This window comes from Petromyzon marinus, unplaced genomic scaffold (genome assembly GCF_048934315.1).
Source record: "Petromyzon marinus isolate PM22_M1 ecotype Great Lakes invasive population unplaced genomic scaffold, UKy_Petmar_22M1.pri1.0 PM_G_Scaffold_11, whole genome shotgun sequence".
NCBI classification, from domain to species: Eukaryota; Metazoa; Chordata; class Hyperoartia; order Petromyzontiformes; family Petromyzontidae; genus Petromyzon; species Petromyzon marinus.
The window spans coordinates 3,921,365-3,939,201 of NW_027422662.1; the positions used below are offsets into that span (position 1 = coordinate 3,921,365).

At 44.6% G+C, this 17,837-nt stretch overlaps 2 protein-coding genes across 2 annotated transcripts in view; one reads left to right on the plus strand and one right to left on the minus strand.

Annotated features, from left to right (window-relative positions):
- LOC142908939 (uncharacterized) lies at positions 1-9,859 on the minus strand. The gene is made up of 2 exons (XM_076059612.1): positions 9,647-9,859; positions 1-4,138 (listed from the first exon to the last, which is right to left on the minus strand). Exon 2 carries the CDS (start codon positions 4,108-4,110, stop codon positions 3,358-3,360), a length of 753 nt encoding a protein of 250 aa, XP_075915727.1. The 5' UTR covers positions 4,111-4,138; positions 9,647-9,859; the 3' UTR covers positions 1-3,357.
- LOC142908972 (uncharacterized) overlaps positions 8,074-17,837 on the plus strand; it is a 22,645-nt gene continuing 12,881 nt past the window's right edge. The window contains exons 1-2 of the mRNA XM_076059656.1: positions 8,074-8,094; positions 14,872-15,510. Coding sequence (XP_075915771.1) covers positions 8,074-8,094; positions 14,872-15,510 — 660 coding nt within the window. The remainder of the gene's footprint in view (positions 8,095-14,871; positions 15,511-17,837) is intronic.

A 17,837-nucleotide genomic window follows, 5' to 3' on the forward strand; every position in this document is an offset into this window, starting at 1 on the left:
ACGTTCTGCAGATGTAGATGCCACTGGTTCTTCATGTTCTGCAAATGTAGATGACACTGGTTCTTCACGTTCTGCAGATGTAGATGCCACTGATTCTTCATGTCCTGCAGATGTAGATGACACTGGTTCTTCACGTTTTGCAGATGTAGATGCCACTGGTTCTTTATATTCTACAGATGTAGATGCCACTGGTTCTTCACATTCTGCAGATGTAGATGCCACTGGTTCTTCACGTTCTGCAGATGTAGATGCCACTGGTTCTACATGTTCTGCAGATGTAGATGCCACTGGTTCTTCATGTTCTGCAGATGTAGATGCCACTGGTTCTTCACGTTCTGCAGATGTAGATGCCACTGGTTCTTCACGTTCTGCAGATGTAGATGCCACTGGTTCTTCACGTTCTGCAGATGTAGATGCCACTGGTTCTTCATATTCTACAGATGTAGATGCCACTGGTTCTTCACGTTCTGCAGATGTAGATGCCACTGCTTCTTCATAGTCTACAGATGTAGATGCCACTGGTTCTTCACGTTCTGCAGATGTAGATGCCACTGATCCTACATGTTCTGCAGCTGTAGATGCCACTGGTTCTTCACGTTCTGCAGATGTAGATGCCACTGGTTCATCACGTTCTGCAGATGTAGATGCCACTGGTTCATGTTCCTCATATGTAGATGCCACTGGTTCTTCACGTTCTGCAGATGTAGATGCCACTGGTTTTTCATGTTCTGCAGCTGTAGATGCCACTGGTTATTCACGTTCTACTGATGTGGATGCCACTGGTTCTTAACGTTCAGCAGATGTAGATTCCAATGGTTCTTCACGTTCTGCAGATGTAGATACCAATGGTTCTTCATGTTCTGCAAATGTAGATGCCACTGGTTCTTCATTTTCTATATATGTAGATGCCACTGGTTTTACATGTTCTACAGATGTAGATGTCACTGGTTATTCACGTTCAACAGATGTACAGTGAGGGAAAAAAGTATTTGATCCCCTGCTGATTTTGTACCTTTGCCCACTAACAAAGAAATGATCAGTCTATAATTTTAATGGTAGGTTTATTTGAACAGTGAGAGACAGAATAACAAAACACTCCGAAAAACGCACGTCAAAAATGTTATAAATTGATTTGTATTTTAATGAGGGAAATAAGTATTTGACCCCTCTGCAAAACATGATTTAGTACTTGGTGGCAAAACCCTTGTTGGCAATCACAGAGGTCAGACGTTTCTTGTAGTTGGCCACCACATTTGCACACATCTCAGGAGGGATTTTGTCCCACTCCTCTTTGCAGATCTTCTCCAAGTCATTAAGGTTTCGAGGCTGACGTTTGGAAACTCGAACCTTCAGCTCCCTCCACAGATTTCCTATGGGATTAAGGTCTGGAGACTGGCTAGGCCACTCCAGGACCTTAATGTGCTTCTTCTTGAGCCACTCCTTTGTTGCCTTGGCCGTGTGTTTTGGGTCATTGTCATGCTGGAATACCAATCCACGACCCATTTTCAATGCCCTGGCTGAGGGAACGAGGTTCTCACCCAAGATTTGACGGTACATGGCCCCGTCCATCGTTCCTTTGATGTGGTGAAGTTGTCCTGTCCCTTTAGCAGAAAAACACCCCCAAAGCATAATGTTTCCACCTCCATGTTTGACGGTGGGGATGGTGTTCTTGGGGTCATAGGCAGCATTCCTCCTCCTCCAAACACGGCGAGTTGAGTTGATGCCAAAGAGCTCCATTTTGGTCTCATCTGACCACAACACTTTCACCCAGTTGTCCTCTGAATGATTCAGATGTTCATTGGCAAACTTTCTTGAGCAGGGGGACCTTGCGGGTGCTGCAGGATTTCAGTCCTTCACGACATAGTGTGTTACCAATTGTTTTCTTAGTGACTATGGTCCCAGCTGCCTTGAGATCATTGACAATATCCTCCTGTGTAGTTCTGGGATGATTCCTCACCGTTCTCATGATCATTGCAACTCCACGAGGTGAGATCTTGCATGGAGCCCCAGGCCGAGGGAGATTGACAGATCTTTTGTGTTTCTTCCATTTGCGAATAATCACACCAACTGTTGTCACCTTCTCACCAAGCTGCTTGGCAATGGTCTTGTAGCCCATTCCAGCCTTGTGTAGGTCTGCAATCGTGTCCCTGACATCCTTGGAGAGCTCTTTGGTCTTGGCCATGGTGGAGAGTTTGGAATCTGATTGATTGATTGCTTCTGTGGACAGGTGTGCTCCTAATCTCAGCTCGTTACCTGTATAAAAGACACCTGGGAGCCAGAAATCTTTCTGCTTGAGAGGGGATCAAATACTTATTTCCCTCATTAAAATGCAAATCAATTTATAACATTTTTGACATGCGTTTTTCTGCATTTTGTTGTTGTTATTCTGTCTCTCACTGTTCAAATAAACCTAGCATTAAAATTATAGACTGATCATTTCTTTGTCAGTGGGCAAACGTACAAAATCAGCAGGGGATCAAATACTTTTTTTCCCTCGCTGTAGATGCCACCACCACCATCTGTTGCGCGCCGGTTGAACTTACGACTCTCGGTACGAGCAGCTGCAAGTGGACATACGGACCAGGTTTGTTCGCATCTCTGAAAGTTCGTAAGTCGAATGTTCATAAGTAAGGAAGTCCCTGTAGTAATGTTCGTACATAGAGTACATGCTGTGATGTCCGTAGGTAGGGGAATCCACGTCGTAGCGCTCTTAAGTATGGGAATCTCTGAAGTAATGTTCGTAAGTAGGGGCGTCTCTATAATAATGCTTGTAAACAGGGGCGTCTTGCGGTAATGTAAGGGAATCCCTGCAGCAGTGATAGTAAATAGAAGAATCCCTCTGGCGATGCTCATAAGGGAGTATCTGCGGTAATGATTGTAAGTAGGGAAGTCCTCGCAGTAACGTTCATAAGTAGGGGATTATCTGAAGTGATGTTTGTAAGTAGAGGAGTTCCCTGCCTTGGTGATTGGCTTCACTTCTCCATCTTGCACCCCGAGTCAAACGGGGAGACGCGGCCGCGACCTCCCCGAGGCTATCGTCGTCGTCCCCGCCGCCGCCGCCACGCCAGGCGTTTTCTATCAGCTTGAAAATAACGAGATCCGACTCTGTCCAGGAGGAGCCCCCTCGGGTCGCGTCGTCGATGGCCTCCGAGGGGAGACCTCCGAGAGTCGACGACGTCGAAGTGGAGGCGGTGGAGGAGGTCACGGCGGAGGCGACGTCAAAGATCCGTTCCCAGGGGTCCCCTCCGTCGGAACACGGCAAAGCCTCGTCTCCAATCGACTCCATGGGAGAGCACTTGTAGCCTACGTCCTCCACCTCGTCTAACTCATCACACGGGACACGCTCCCCCACCTCGTCTAACTCATCACACGGGACACGCTCTCGTCTAACTCATCACACGGGACACACTCCCCCACCTTGTCAAACTCATCCCACAAGACACGCTCCCCCACCTTGTCAAACTCATCCCACAGGATACGCTGCACTTCATCTTCCACCTCGTCTAACTCATCCCACGGGACATGCTCCCCCACCTCGTCTAATTCATCACATGGGACACGCTCCCCCACCTCGTCTAACTCATCACACGGGACACGCTCCCCCACCTTGTCTAACTCATCACGCGGGACACGCTCCTCCACCTTGTCAAACTCATCCCACGGGACACGCTCCCCCACCTTGTCAAACTCATCCCACAGGATACGCTGCACTTCATCTTCCACCTCGTCTAACTCATCCCACGGGACACGCTCCCCCACCTCGTCTAACTCATCACATGGGACACGCTCCCCCACCTTGTCAAACGCATCCCACAGGACACGCTCCCCCACCTCGTCTAACTCATCACACAGGACACGCTGCACCTCATCGTCCAGCTTGTCGAACTCATCCCACGAGGCACACTCCAGCTTGTCTAACTCATCCCACGGGTCACGTTCCACCTGCTGTCCCTCCTCCTTTTCCTCCGCCTCTTCCTCCTCCACCTCCTCCTCTTTCTCCTCCACCACCACACAAAGCCCTTCCAAGGTAACGCTCCGCTGGGCTAAGTGGAGCTGGGTGTGAGCGCCGCCGCCGACGTGGTGAGTCTCCACGTCGTCTGGAAGATCCATTGCTTCAACATTCACGGCATTCTCTTTCCTGGGGGGCGGGGGGTTTGTTTAAAATAAAATATAAGAGTTATTATCATACTCTTGGTAAAGTCATGTAGGTAAAAAATAAAACAACAAAAATCACGACGTTTCGGCCACAACACAAGCAGCCTTCATCAGGTGAAGGGACCAGACTTTCTCGAGGACAGCGCTGGAGTGAAACACAGCCACGCTCAGACCGTGACCTTTAAGCTGCGTGAGAGTAATTAAGGTGCCTTGTCATTATCTGTATCGTTATAATATCTTTATCACGATTATCCGTATTATCAGTATCTGTATCATTGTCATTATCTGTATCATTATAATATCTTTATCACAATTATCCGTATTATCAGTATCCGTATCAGTCATTATCTGTATCGTTATAATATTTTTATCACGATTGTCTGTATTATCAGTATCCGTATCATTGTCATTATCTATATCGTTATATCTTTATCACGATTGTCCGTATTATCAGTATCCGTATCATTGTCATTATCTGTATCGTTATAATATCTTTATCACGATTATCCGTATTATCAGTATCCGTATCATTGTCATTATCTGTTTTGTTATAATATATTTATCACGATCATCCGTATTATCAGTATCCGTATCATTGCTATCATCATTACGATTATCATAAATTGATAAAATTATCCTTGTTATCCTTATTGTTCATTATTGTTAATGTTATCATTGTTACCATTATTGTTCTTAATCTGTCATGATAATTATCATTATTAAACGAGGTCATTTAATATTCTTGGGTCTTTCGGTAAAGTCACTTAGATAGGTTCAAAGAAAATAACAAAAAAATGTTTCGTGTTAAAAAAATATTTTTGTTATTTCAAAATCAGTGAAGTTGTTAACAACACTTTAGGTGGGTAAACAAATTAAAGATTAAAGATGACTCTTGGAAAACATAAACCAAATAATGATTATTAGAGTTAAGCCAAGGGTCACCCAGAGGAGATGGAGCGAGATGGGTTGATCACGGGACCGAGAGAAAAGGATTCCATAGAGGAAGCCTATCGGCCGCCTTTTTTCCCAGCCACATGCGGTAGCAATAAAACGACAAAGGGAGAGAACACGACTCCCACCGAGATAGACAAAGGCGACACCCGACCGCGAAGGAAGGAGCCAGGCCTTGATGAGACATCTCATCACCACAATAAAATAGAACAAACACACATACATCAGACGAAATAGGACAAAACTCAGCAACAAGAATAAGTCTTCTTTGGTTCTTTCGGTAAAGTCACGTAGAATGAGAATAAAACAATAAATTAATAAAATAAAATAACACAATAAAATTCTCACGACGTTTCGGCCACAACACAAGTGGCCTTCATCAGGTGAAGGGACGAGACTGTCTCGAGGACAGCGCTGGAGCGAACACAGCCAAGCTCAGACCGCGACCTTTAAGCTGTGTGAGAAGAAACAGAGCGCCTTGACAAAGGAATTAGCATTTGGTATTACCTTAGAGTCGCGGCATCTCTTCAGAAAGGTGAGAGACTCGATTAGTTGAGCCTTCTTATCCCGGAGTCTGTTGAATGATCTTAAGGTTATGTGGAATCCCTCCCCGTATAGGCGGTTAAATTGCGATTTAAAGCCGCGACTCTAAGGTAATACCAAATGCTAATTCCTTTGTCAAGGCGCTCTGTTTCTTCTCACACAGCTTAAAGGTCGCGGTCTGAGCTTGGCTGTGTTCGCTCCAGCGCTGTCCTCGAGACAGTCTCATCCCTTCACCTGATGAAGGCCACTTGTGTTGTGGCCGAAACATCGTGAGAATTTTATTGTGTTATTTTATTTTATTAATTTATTATTTTATTCTCATTCTACGTGACTTTACCGAAAGAACCAAAGAAGATGAATCATTGCAGTCACGAAAGCTTTAAAGAATAAGTTGACATTATAGGAATCTACACACTCGCTACGATAAAAAAACAGACTACAATCTACATAGTGGGTATTACTTCTCGTACATAATACTGATACTAACGTTATTCACCTTAAATTACACTACATCTTGCCATTTACGTGACTTTACAAAAACCATAGAAATTAATTCCAGCAGTCAAGAAGCTTAACCGAAACTAAGTTATACCTCTAAAACTGAGGACACCAATAAATTACTCTAGTATAACAGCACGGGTCCGCGGATACTGACAGGGGGACGAAATAAAAAAAAAACCCCTAAGAAATACGTGGTGATTACAATGTTAAATCACAAATCTTGGGAAACATTAACCAAATAATAATTATGCATTATTAAACCGAGGGTTATCCAGAAAAGATGAGGCGAAATAGGTCACACACAACCAAGATAAACTGTATCCCATAGGAAAAGACCCTCCCAACCGTCTTTGTCTTCCCGCAGCACGGCATAGCAAAGAATGTAACGCCCAGAGCGAGGGAAATTACTCTTGTATTGCAGGGGGGCATCTGTGTTCCACAGATGAAAAGATGGCTTGGGGAGAGACACAGATGGCTTAATAAATGACACACACACGGACACACATACAACTCCCCCCCCCCCCCCCCCCACAACACAGAGCGAGATCATAGAAAGTTCCGGTCCTTTGTGAGAAGGCGAGTAGAGAAATAAATTTTGGCATAAAAAGAGAGACACGGGCCATACATTGCAACACAGCTACCAGCGGCAGAAGACGGCGATCATCAGCTACCGAAGATGACCAGCTACCGAAGATAACAGCCAGCCACCGACGCAGGAGATCACCGCCGACGCAGAAGAAGACTCCGCAACTCATCCAGGATGGTGAGGCTCGCCGAGTAGTGACATGCTACGCCGTGCGAATTCAGCGCCGTCCGAAGAAGTATCGCTCGAAAATCATTCTGCTCTGGGCGTCGACTCACAAGAGCCACTGCAGTTCGAGCTAAGCTGACCAGAATTCCAGCGTCATCCATCGACGAACGAAAGCATCGTTCGTCGCCAGAGAGCCGGAGCCGGCGCGCACCAAGCAAGGGTGTCAGCTGCCAGCGGAAGAGCTGTGGGTGCTACCTGAAGACGGGATCATCGCGTCGTGCCGACTCTTCGGACTGGCTGCGGACCGAACTCCGGCCGCCCGTGTGAGAGAACCCAGCTATCCGTATGACATGCACGCCGCCACACATTGCAACGCATCACCTGGCATCTGCTTGACGCAAATAATTGATCAACAACACATCCCCACTCAACCCATACCATGCCCACTCAACACATATACACGAATCATTACTAAGAAGACTCATGATAAGTGCGTCAAGTATCAACTGATAACGAAGAACACGGTTGCCATTGGGTTACGGGGAAACGGTCGTGTAGAAGTATTTTTAGTAGTTATGTTTCTTTTTGATTTGCATAAATATTATCAACGAATTCATTGATGAAAACTAAACGTTTAAAAACATAAGTTACAAATTCACACACTCACAGGGAGAACACTGCGTTGAAATCTTCCTTTGATCACAGAATCTGGCCCGTGAATGTATTGAAACCTCAGCCAATTAATAAGTATTTGCTGAAGCAGGCCTACTGCTGCACACCATGGTTTCAACATTTCGTTAACTTACGTAATCTTGCCCATGGATTCATTGCCGTATACGTTTTGCCTTCGGGATAAGTTTCTTTATTGCCTTCGTGTGAATGTCGTTGCATGAATTTTTTAAGGACTTTTATTCCTTTTGATTTAAAGCTTTCGTGACTACAGTAATTCATATTCTTAGCTCTTTCGGTAAAGTCACGTTGAAGGGAAACAATAAAATAATAAAATATATATAAAACAATAAAAATTCTCACGACGTTTGTGTTATGGTGGAAACGTCGTGAGAATTTTTATTGTTTTATATATGTTTTATTGTTGCCCTTCAACGTGACTTTACCGAAAGAGCTAAGAAGGACTTTTATTAGTATTTGCCGTATATGCTCATGTTACTCTGATGAAGCAATCGTTTGTTCCGGTACCCAGTAAACAAACGTGATCATTGAGGGTTAAATGTATGAATCCATGAAGCCTTAGCCAATTGATGAGTATTTGCTGAAGCAGGCGTACTGCCACACACCCTTGTTCCAAGACATTTCGCAATTACGTAATCTTGCTCATGCATTAATTACCGTGTACTTTGCCTTCAGGACATGTTTCTTTATTGCCTTCGTATGAATATCGTTGCACGAATTTTTAAGGAGTTTTGTTCCCTATCGCCGTATATGATCGTGTTACTCTGAGGAAGTAATCAATTGTTCTGGTACCCAGTTAACAAACGTGATTATTGAGGGTTAAATGTATGGATCAATGAGGGGAACATCTCCTGGAATACTGTGTTGACAATTTCAAGCATAAGAATTCGCATATTAGAGTGTTAAAGTTTTGTTTAGAAATTAAAATTGCTTAACACAGCAGTGTTTGAGTGTTTATTTCCTAAGTTAATTCTTAATTACAAGAACTGTATCCTGCGGTGAGATTTGAATTTGGAGACCTGAGATAACACACTAATACATAATCAGTAAATGCTAAAGCGAGAATAATTGTATCATAGCGATCGATAATACGAACCTAGACAACAAAGCCGAGCTCAATCTGGCATACTTACAGCACACCTGCATAACTTCATACAATTAATTGTATGATGCCGATTGATGATACGACCCTGGGCAACGAAGCTAAGCCTAATTATCATAACTGTATACATTAGCATAATAGCATGCGTTCGCATAAATTAATACGTCATATCTCCACTTAGCATAATTTATGCACATAATTGAAACATTAACATAACTTTGGATAATTACGCATAAAATTAAATTAAATTTTATTATTTACATCAACATTTTCATACAATAATCCTCAAATTAGTAAAAAAAAATGCACTTACAGTTTAAGGGGTGACTGAAGATTTGCCATCTAACGATCTCTGTATAATTAAATTATTAAACACCTTAGGTGGGTGAACAAATTAAAGATTAAACCTTTAGGCCTAAGGCTTGAGGCCTACTAACATGTTACTAGGCGAAGCTTTCGGCGTGAGAATCCTCTAATTAGTTAAAAATGCACTTACAGTTTAAGGGGTGACTGAAGATTTGCCATCTCACGATCTCTGTAAAATTTAATTATTAAACATCTTAGGTGGGTAAGTAAATTAAAGATTAAACCTTTAGGCCTAAGGCTTGAGGCCTACTAACCTGTTACTAGGCGAAGCCTTCGGCGTGAGAATCCTCTAATTAGTTAAAAATGCACTTACAGATTAAGGGGTGACTGAAGATTTGCCATCTAACGATCTCTGTATAATTAAATTATTAAACACCTTAGGTGGGTGAACAAATTAAAGATTAAACCTTTAGGCCTAAGGCTTGAGGCCTACTAACCTGTTACTAGGCGAAGCCTGAATCCTCAATTACGTTTAACTTATAGGTTAAGGATGTTTCATGAGAACATTTATTACCGGAAGAAATCCGATTATCTATGAAGCTCTTCACCGCCGCACATACACAAAGACACATTTAAACGATTCTTACTTTTTTGGGTGACGATATTCCCCCACGTGCTAAGAGACTCTCTCGCTCCTCCCAAGGCTCTCAGCTCAACGTCGCCTTTCCCAAGACGCCGATTCTGCCGAGTCGAGCAGAGAACTTTAAACTCCTTCACCACGTCCGAGGGGATCAATAACCAACAACCCCCTCAACGTAAAACTTGTTTACAAAACATCGGGCGGTCACCCGTGGGTCAACCCATGTTGAATGGAGGTGGTGGGGGGGTAGGGGTGTAACCCCGTTTACAATCATCCTTGTCAGTAATATTATGATTGTCATTGCTATTTTCATTGTTGTTACAATTATTATAACTATTTTTTATTGCACTTAAAGGTGACTGCCAACCTACCATGGAAGATATCTGACCGTGTCTGAGCCGACGGAGGGGGCCGACGGAGCCGAGGGGGCCAACGGAGCTGGGGGGGCCGGGGGGGCAACGGAGCCAGGTGGGGTCGACGGAGTCGGGGGGGGGGCGACGGAGCTGGGGGGGGCCGACGGAGTCAAGGGGGGGGGGCGGGGCGATGGCGCAAGCAGAGGGAGCCGACACTGACTTTCTCACACATCATGCACTGACTCACTCACACCATGCACTGACTCACACATCATACACTGACTCACTCACACATCATACACTGACTCACTCTCACATCATACACAGACTCACTCACACATCATACACTGACTCACTCACACCATGCACTGACTCACTCACACATCATACACTGACTCACTCACACCATGCACTGACTCACTCACACATCATACACTGACTCACTCACACATCATACACTGACTCACTCACACATCATACACTGACTCACTCACACAATGCACTGACTCACTCACACATCATACACTGACTCACTCTCACATCATACACTGACTCACTCACACCATGCACTGACTCACTCACACATCATACACTGACTCACTCGCACATCATACACTGACTCACTCACACATCATACACTGACTCACTCACACAATGCACTGACTCACTCACACATCATACACTGACTCACGCTCACATCATACACTGACTCACTCACACCATGCACTGAATCACTCACACATCATACACTGACTTTCTCACACATACACTGACTCACTCACACCATGCACTGACTCACTCACACATTATGCACTGACTCACTCACACATCATACACTGACTCACTCACACATCATACACTGACTCACTCACACCATGCACTGACTCACTCACACATCATGCACTGACTCGCTCATCATGCGCTTACTCACTCACACATCATACACTCGCACAACCACTGACCCATTCACTCATCATACACAGGTTCACTCATTGTTTGCTGGCTCACTTGCACATCATACACTGACTCACTCATCATGCGCTAACACATCGTGCGCTGACTCACACATCATACACTCACACTGCCACTGACTCGCTCACACATCATACACTCGCTCACACATCATTCACTAACTCACTCTTCATACGCTGACTCGCACATCATACACTCACTCACTCTGCTGCTGACTCACTCACACATCATACACTGGGAGTGTCGTGCTGCCAGCTATGGCTGCAGTTTTTTTGTCGTACGTGTTATGTATATCGTTTATTGTTAAATTTAAATTCACAGTTCCTATGATTACTGTTGTTACATTGTTTTTACAGCTTTATTTTGGTGATTCGAAAACATATGGTTAATCTAAATTGTCTTATGGTTGTTGTTGTTGGCTTGCACCACATTGATTTTAACACACAGCGTTTTAACATGTTTTTTTGCGTGGAATATTTGCTGGTTTATTCCAGAATGTTTCTGTTACGCATTGTCGCTTTAAGATGTTCTGTGTTCAAATTTAGTTTGTTGCGGTTGCACCTGACTTAAGAGCCGCATGGCTCACAGGGCTATACCTAATAAATGAAACTTGAAAACTTGAAACTCTCTCTCTCACGCAAATGCCAGACACAACGCAGATGATCGCCACTGAACGCTGCCACCGCCCGATGTCGACCACCACCCCCGGGTTGAAGTCTTCAAGTGGTTTTGCCCGTGGCCATGGCAACGGGGGCTGCTGGAGGCTCCACGAGGCTTGGAGGTCGTCGTCATGGAGATTAACACTCGTCATCATCATCGTCGTCATGGAGATTTACAAACTCGTCATCATCATCATCGTCATCATGGAGATTAACAAACTCATCGTCATCGTCATGGAGATTGACAGACTCATCATCATCATCATCTTCATGGAGATTTACAAACTCGTCATCATCATCGTCGTCATGGAGATTGACAAACTCATCGTCATCATCATCATCATGGAGATTTACAAACTCATCATCATCATCGTCATGGAGATTTACAAACTCATCATCGTCGTCATGGAGATTGACAAACTCGTCATCATCATCGTCGTCATGGAGATTGACAAACTCGTCATCATCATCGTCGTCATGGAGATTGATAAACTCATATTCTTAGCTCTTTCAGTAAAGTCACGTTGAAGGGAAACAAAAAAATAATAAAGTATATATTATATATATTTTATTATTGAAGGGAAACAATAACATAATAAAATATATATAAAACAATGAAAATTATCACGTTTCGACCATAACACAAATGGTCGTCATCAGGTGTGCCGGTTTCGCATTTATTTATTTATATAAACCGGTGTATTTATTTATTTATATTTAAAAAACGCCAGCGCCACGCGCAGCGATTTGGCAGTTTATTTAGAAGGACTAGTCCATCTATTTTCTGAAAAGAGGAGGGGGGAGACGAAAAATTAATGTATGCTGTCTGAAAGCCACTGTAAGCGTGAACAATCAATTAAGACCTGAAATGGTTTATCAAATCTTTCCAATGATTGCTAAGCCAGAATCCATCTTCTCGGTTGAAATTGTCTCTGTGCTTGTATATGTGGATAGCCTCATGAACGAATCTCTCATGGTAGCCAGATGGCTTACAAAGAACCTGTCTTGGAAAAGTCAATGTCATGTGAGCCTACTGAATTATAACAATGATCTGCCACGGCCGAGGTGTTGGTCCTATCGTGTTTAAGGTCTGCTTTGTGTTCACGGATGCGGTCCGAGATGTGGCGTTTGGTTTCTCCAATGTAACTACTACCACAGAGGCAACTTAGTTTGTAGACACCAGGGTACTGTATGTCCAGAATCACATCTTTTACAGACGGAACCAGATCACCGATTTTATGTAATGTGTTGAAACGGACCTGGATCTTGTGTTTATTCAAGATTTTGGAGATCTTTTTTGTGATCCCCGCAATGTAGGGTAAAGTGATGGTTTTGAAAGGCTCCTCAAGAGGGTCCTTCTTCATGGTTTGAGTGATAGCTTTGCGGATTGTATAGTCGGAGTAACCATTAGCCTTAAGAGCTTGGTGTACGTGCTTGAGTTCACTGCCTATGTGTTCCTGGTCGGATATGCATTGGGCTCTATGATACTCTTGATGAGAGAATTCTTCTGTGATGGATGGTGGTGGGAATCCGGTTTCAGATAAGCATCCGTATGGGTAGCTTTCCTGTAGACAGAGTGGCTCATTGAACCATCAGGTCTCTTTTTAATTAGGACATCCAAAAAAGGCATCTTGCCATCTATTTCGACTTCCATGGTAAATCTGATGGCTGGGTGTATGGAATTGATGTGGTCGAAGAATTGGTCTAGAGCAGGCCGGCCATGTGGCCAGATGACAAAGGTGTCATCCACGTACCTTTTCCATAAGGTTGGGTGCAGAATGGCAGTCTGGATGGCGTCAGTCTCAAATTTCTCCATGAAAATGTTAGCTATAACCGGAGATAGGGGGGAGCCCATTGGGGTGCCCTCAGTTTGTTTGTAGAAAGTTCCATTCCATTGTTAAGATGTTCAAACACCAACTAGAAACCTTCTTCAAGGAATCAAGTTCTGCTTTTACCACGTACTTGTTAACATGCAAACAAACATGCTCTGATAATTATATATACAATGTCTTTGAAACTGATCAGCCTACACCAGAGAAGTCCTTCTTGATGGCCTAGTCTCATCCGTTTACAGACCAGAGAATGCTGCGTGGTGACGTCACCACGCTCAGGTTCATCTTCTTTGGTTCTTTCGGTAAAGTCACCACCACGTAGAATGAGAATAAAATAATAAATTGATAAAATAAAATAACACAATAAAATTCTCACGACGTTTTCGGCCACAACACAAGCGGCCTTCATCAGGTGAAGGGACGAGACTGTCTGGAGGACAGCGCTGGAGCGAACACAGCCAAGCTCAGACCGCGACCTTTAAGCTGTGTGAGAAGAAACAGAGCGCATTGACAAAGGAATTAGCATATAATGTAGCATTGAAATAGCTGAGTGATTAGCTTGTGACTGGTCACAGAAATGGCTATGTTAAAGTCAAAGCCTACACATCCACAGAGGCACCCCTTGACAAAGGAATTAGCATAGAATTTAGCATTGAAATAGCTGAGTGATTAGCTTGTGACTGGTCACAGAAATGGCTATGTTAAAGTGAAGACGCTGTGTGTGAAGACGCTGTGTGTGAAGACGCTGAGTGTGAAGACGCTGTGTGTGAAGACGCTGAGTGTGAAGACGCTGTGTGTGAAGACACTGAGTGTGAAGACGCTGAGTGTGAAGAAGCTGTGTGTGAAGACGCTGTGTGTGAAGACGCTGAGTGTGAAGACGCTGTGTGTGAAGACACTGTGTGTGAAGACGCTGAGTGTGAAGACGCTGTGTGTGAAGACACTGTGTGTGGTGACGCTGAGTGTGAAGACGCTGAGTGTGAAGACGCTGTGTGTGAAGACACTGTGTGTGAAGATGCTGAGTGTGAAGACTCTGTGTGTGTAGACGCTGTGTGTGGTGACGCTGAGTGTGAAGACGCTGAGTGTGAAGACGCTGTGTGTGTAGACGCTGAGTGTGAAGACGCTGTGTGTGAAGACGCTGAGTGTGAAGTCGCTGTGTGCGGAGTCGCTGAGTGCGGAGTAAGCGAAGTAATAGTGGGGAGTGGAGAGACAAAGGTGGCGAGCGAGCCGTGGCGACCTGGATACTGTGGAATGTGGAGGACGTGCTGAGAGTTGTAAATAAAGCGGCGTTCGAAGAAAGACAGAAGTTGTCTGAGTGAAGTCGAACACTACAAGTCTATAGGCGGTGCTTATCAGCTGTACGAAATCTGAGCCTCGCCAAACACGTGATCGCCTATCCGCGCTACGTTTTTCTAAAAGCGCCCCAAGTGGCCAAAAGCGCGCGAAATTTTTTTTCATTTAACGGCCTTCACCACCACCATCACCACCTCCACCTTCACTACCACCACCACCATCACTACCTCCACCACCACCTTCACTACCACCACCTTCACCACCACCTTCACTACCACCACCTTCACTACCACCTTGATCACCTTCACTACCACCACCACCACCTTCACTACCACCACCACCTCCTCCTTCACTACCACCACCTTCACCACCACCACCACCCCCACCACCTTCACCACCACCACCTCCACCACCACCTCCTCCACCACCTCCACCACCTTGACCACCACCTCCACCACCTTCACTACCACCACCACCACCTTGACCACCACCACCTTCACCACCACCACCTCCACCACCTTCACCACCACCTTCACCACCACCACCACCACCTTCACCACCACCTTCACCACCACCACCACCACCTCTACCATCACCACCACCACCATCACCACCACCACCACCATCACCACCACCTCCACCATAACCACCACCACCTCCACCACCCCCCAGGGAGTCGTTATTGCCGGCGTCACCTTGCCACGACAGAGCAACAAGACCCTCAAGACCCCCCCATCCCCTGGACATCTGCGGAGCGTTGCACCGGTGAGTCTGGGGAGACCCACAGACTCACCACACAGAGACTCATAGACTCACCACATAGAGACCCATAGACTCATCACACAGAGACCCATAGACTCATCACACAGAGACCCATAGACTCATCACACAGAGACCCACAGACTCACCACACAGAGACCCATAGACTCACCACACAGAGACCCACAGACTCACCACACAGAGACCCATAGACTCACCACACAGACCCATAGACTCATCACACAGAGACCCATAGACTCACCACACAGAGACCCATAGACTCACCACACAGAGACTCATAGACTCACCACACAGAGACTCATAGACTCACCACACACAGAGACCCATAGACTCATCACACACAGAGACCCGCAGACTCACCACACAGAGACCCATAGACTCACCACACAGAGACCCATAGACTCACCACACAGAGACTCATAGACTCACCACACAGAGACCCATAGACTCACCACACAGAGACCCATAGACTCATCACACAAATACTCATAGATTCTTCTAGATTTGAAGCTTTCGTGACTGCAAGGATCCATACTCTTTGGTTCTATTTGGTAAAGTCACGTAGGTAAAAAATAAAACAACAAAAAATCACGACGTTTCGGCCACAACACAAGTTGCCTTCATCAGGTGAAGGGACCGGACTGTCCAGATGACAGCGTTGGAATGAAAACAGCCAAGCCCAGGTCGCGTCCTTTAAGCTGTGTGGGAGGAAACAAAAGCGCCTTGACAAAGGAATTAGCATAACAATGAGCACGATGTACGTAGGAGGTACATGATGGACCGGCGCGGGGGTGGGGGAGTTTAAGTAATGTTGGTTTGAAGGGAAAATAAGCAGCTGTGAAAGTTTGGGATACCACTACTTGAAAAAAGATACTGTACCATTGAAAATTAGTTTAATGTTTGGTTTGATTTATAAACATCTTTCCAATGATTGCCTAATTTGAAACCATCCTCTCGGTTGAAATTGTGTCCGTGTTTGTAAATCTGAATTGCCTCGTGAACAAATCTCTGATAAAAAAAAAACCCGTGGTTTTGCAGAGAACCTTGGTATTGAAGAAAACTATATCGTGATCACCCACAGCGTTGTAACAGTGATCAGCTACGGCAGAAGAATTCGTTCCGCCGTGTTTCAAATCTGATTTGTGCTCGCGAATTCGGTCAAAGACATGTCGTTTCGTCTCCCCGATATAGCAATCACCGCAGGTACAACTCAATTTGTAAACCCCGGGGTACTGTAAGTCAGGAATGACATCCTTCACGGATGGGATCAGATCACGGATTTTGTGTACTGTATTGAACCGGACCAGGATCTTGTGTTTGTTTAGAATTTTGGAGATCTTTTTAGTAACACCTGCTATATATGGTAGTGTGATGGTTTTTATCAGAGTATCAAGTGGTTCAACTTCATTGGGTGCTTTCGTGACTGCAGGAATTACTCTTTGGTTTTCTTCGGTAAAGCCAGAACATGCGTTAATTGTGTTTTGACCGACCCTCTGTGCTGCATTATATTGTTTCCAAATTTTTACTAAATCTTGTCCAATTTGATGCGCTTCTCCATCTCTCTGTGTTTCCTCTCTCTCTTAAATTTAGCTCTGTCCCATGTGTGTGTCTCTCTCTGTGTGTCTCTGTGCTGGCTCTCTCTGCTTGGATGTCTGTAATATGTGTCTGTGATCTGTACTCTATCACTCTTAACCTATAATTTAGCAATGTTTGAAATAACTTAATCAGCCAGAACATGCGTTAATTGTGTTTTGACCGACCCTCTGTGCTGCATTATATTGTTTCCAAAATTTTACTAAATCTTGTCCAATATCATGTGCTTCTTCATCTCTCTGTGTTTCCTCTCTCTCTTAAATTTAGCTCTTCTATACCTGATGATGATTGCTTGCATTGCAATCGAAACGTCGTATGCTATTATGTTATTTTATATTATTATTTCTTATTTCTACGTGACTTTACCGAAAAAAACAAAGAGTATCAAGTGGTTGTTTCTGTATGGAGGGAGAAACAGCTTGGCGAATGGTACGGTCAGAGTATCCGTTCCTCTTGAGGGCCAGATGTACATGTTTTAATTCACTGGTCAGGTGGTGTTGGTCCGAAATGCAATGAGCCCTGTGGTATAACGTTTTGATGAGATAATTATTTTGAGCTGGGTGGTGGTGTGAATCAGGTTTCAAGTAGGAATCTGTGTGGGTGGGTTTCCTGTAGACAGAATGCCCCAATGAGCCATCAGGTCTCCTCTCAAACAGAACATCCAAGAATGGCAGCTTGCCATCTTTCTCCACTTCCATGGTGAATTTGATGGCGGGGTG

Bases quoted from the DNA above. Each gene is read 5' to 3' on its own strand.
- LOC142908939 (XM_076059612.1), bottom strand. From the start codon at position 4,110: ATGGATCTTCCAGACGACGTGGAGACTCACCACGTCGGCGGCGGCGCT.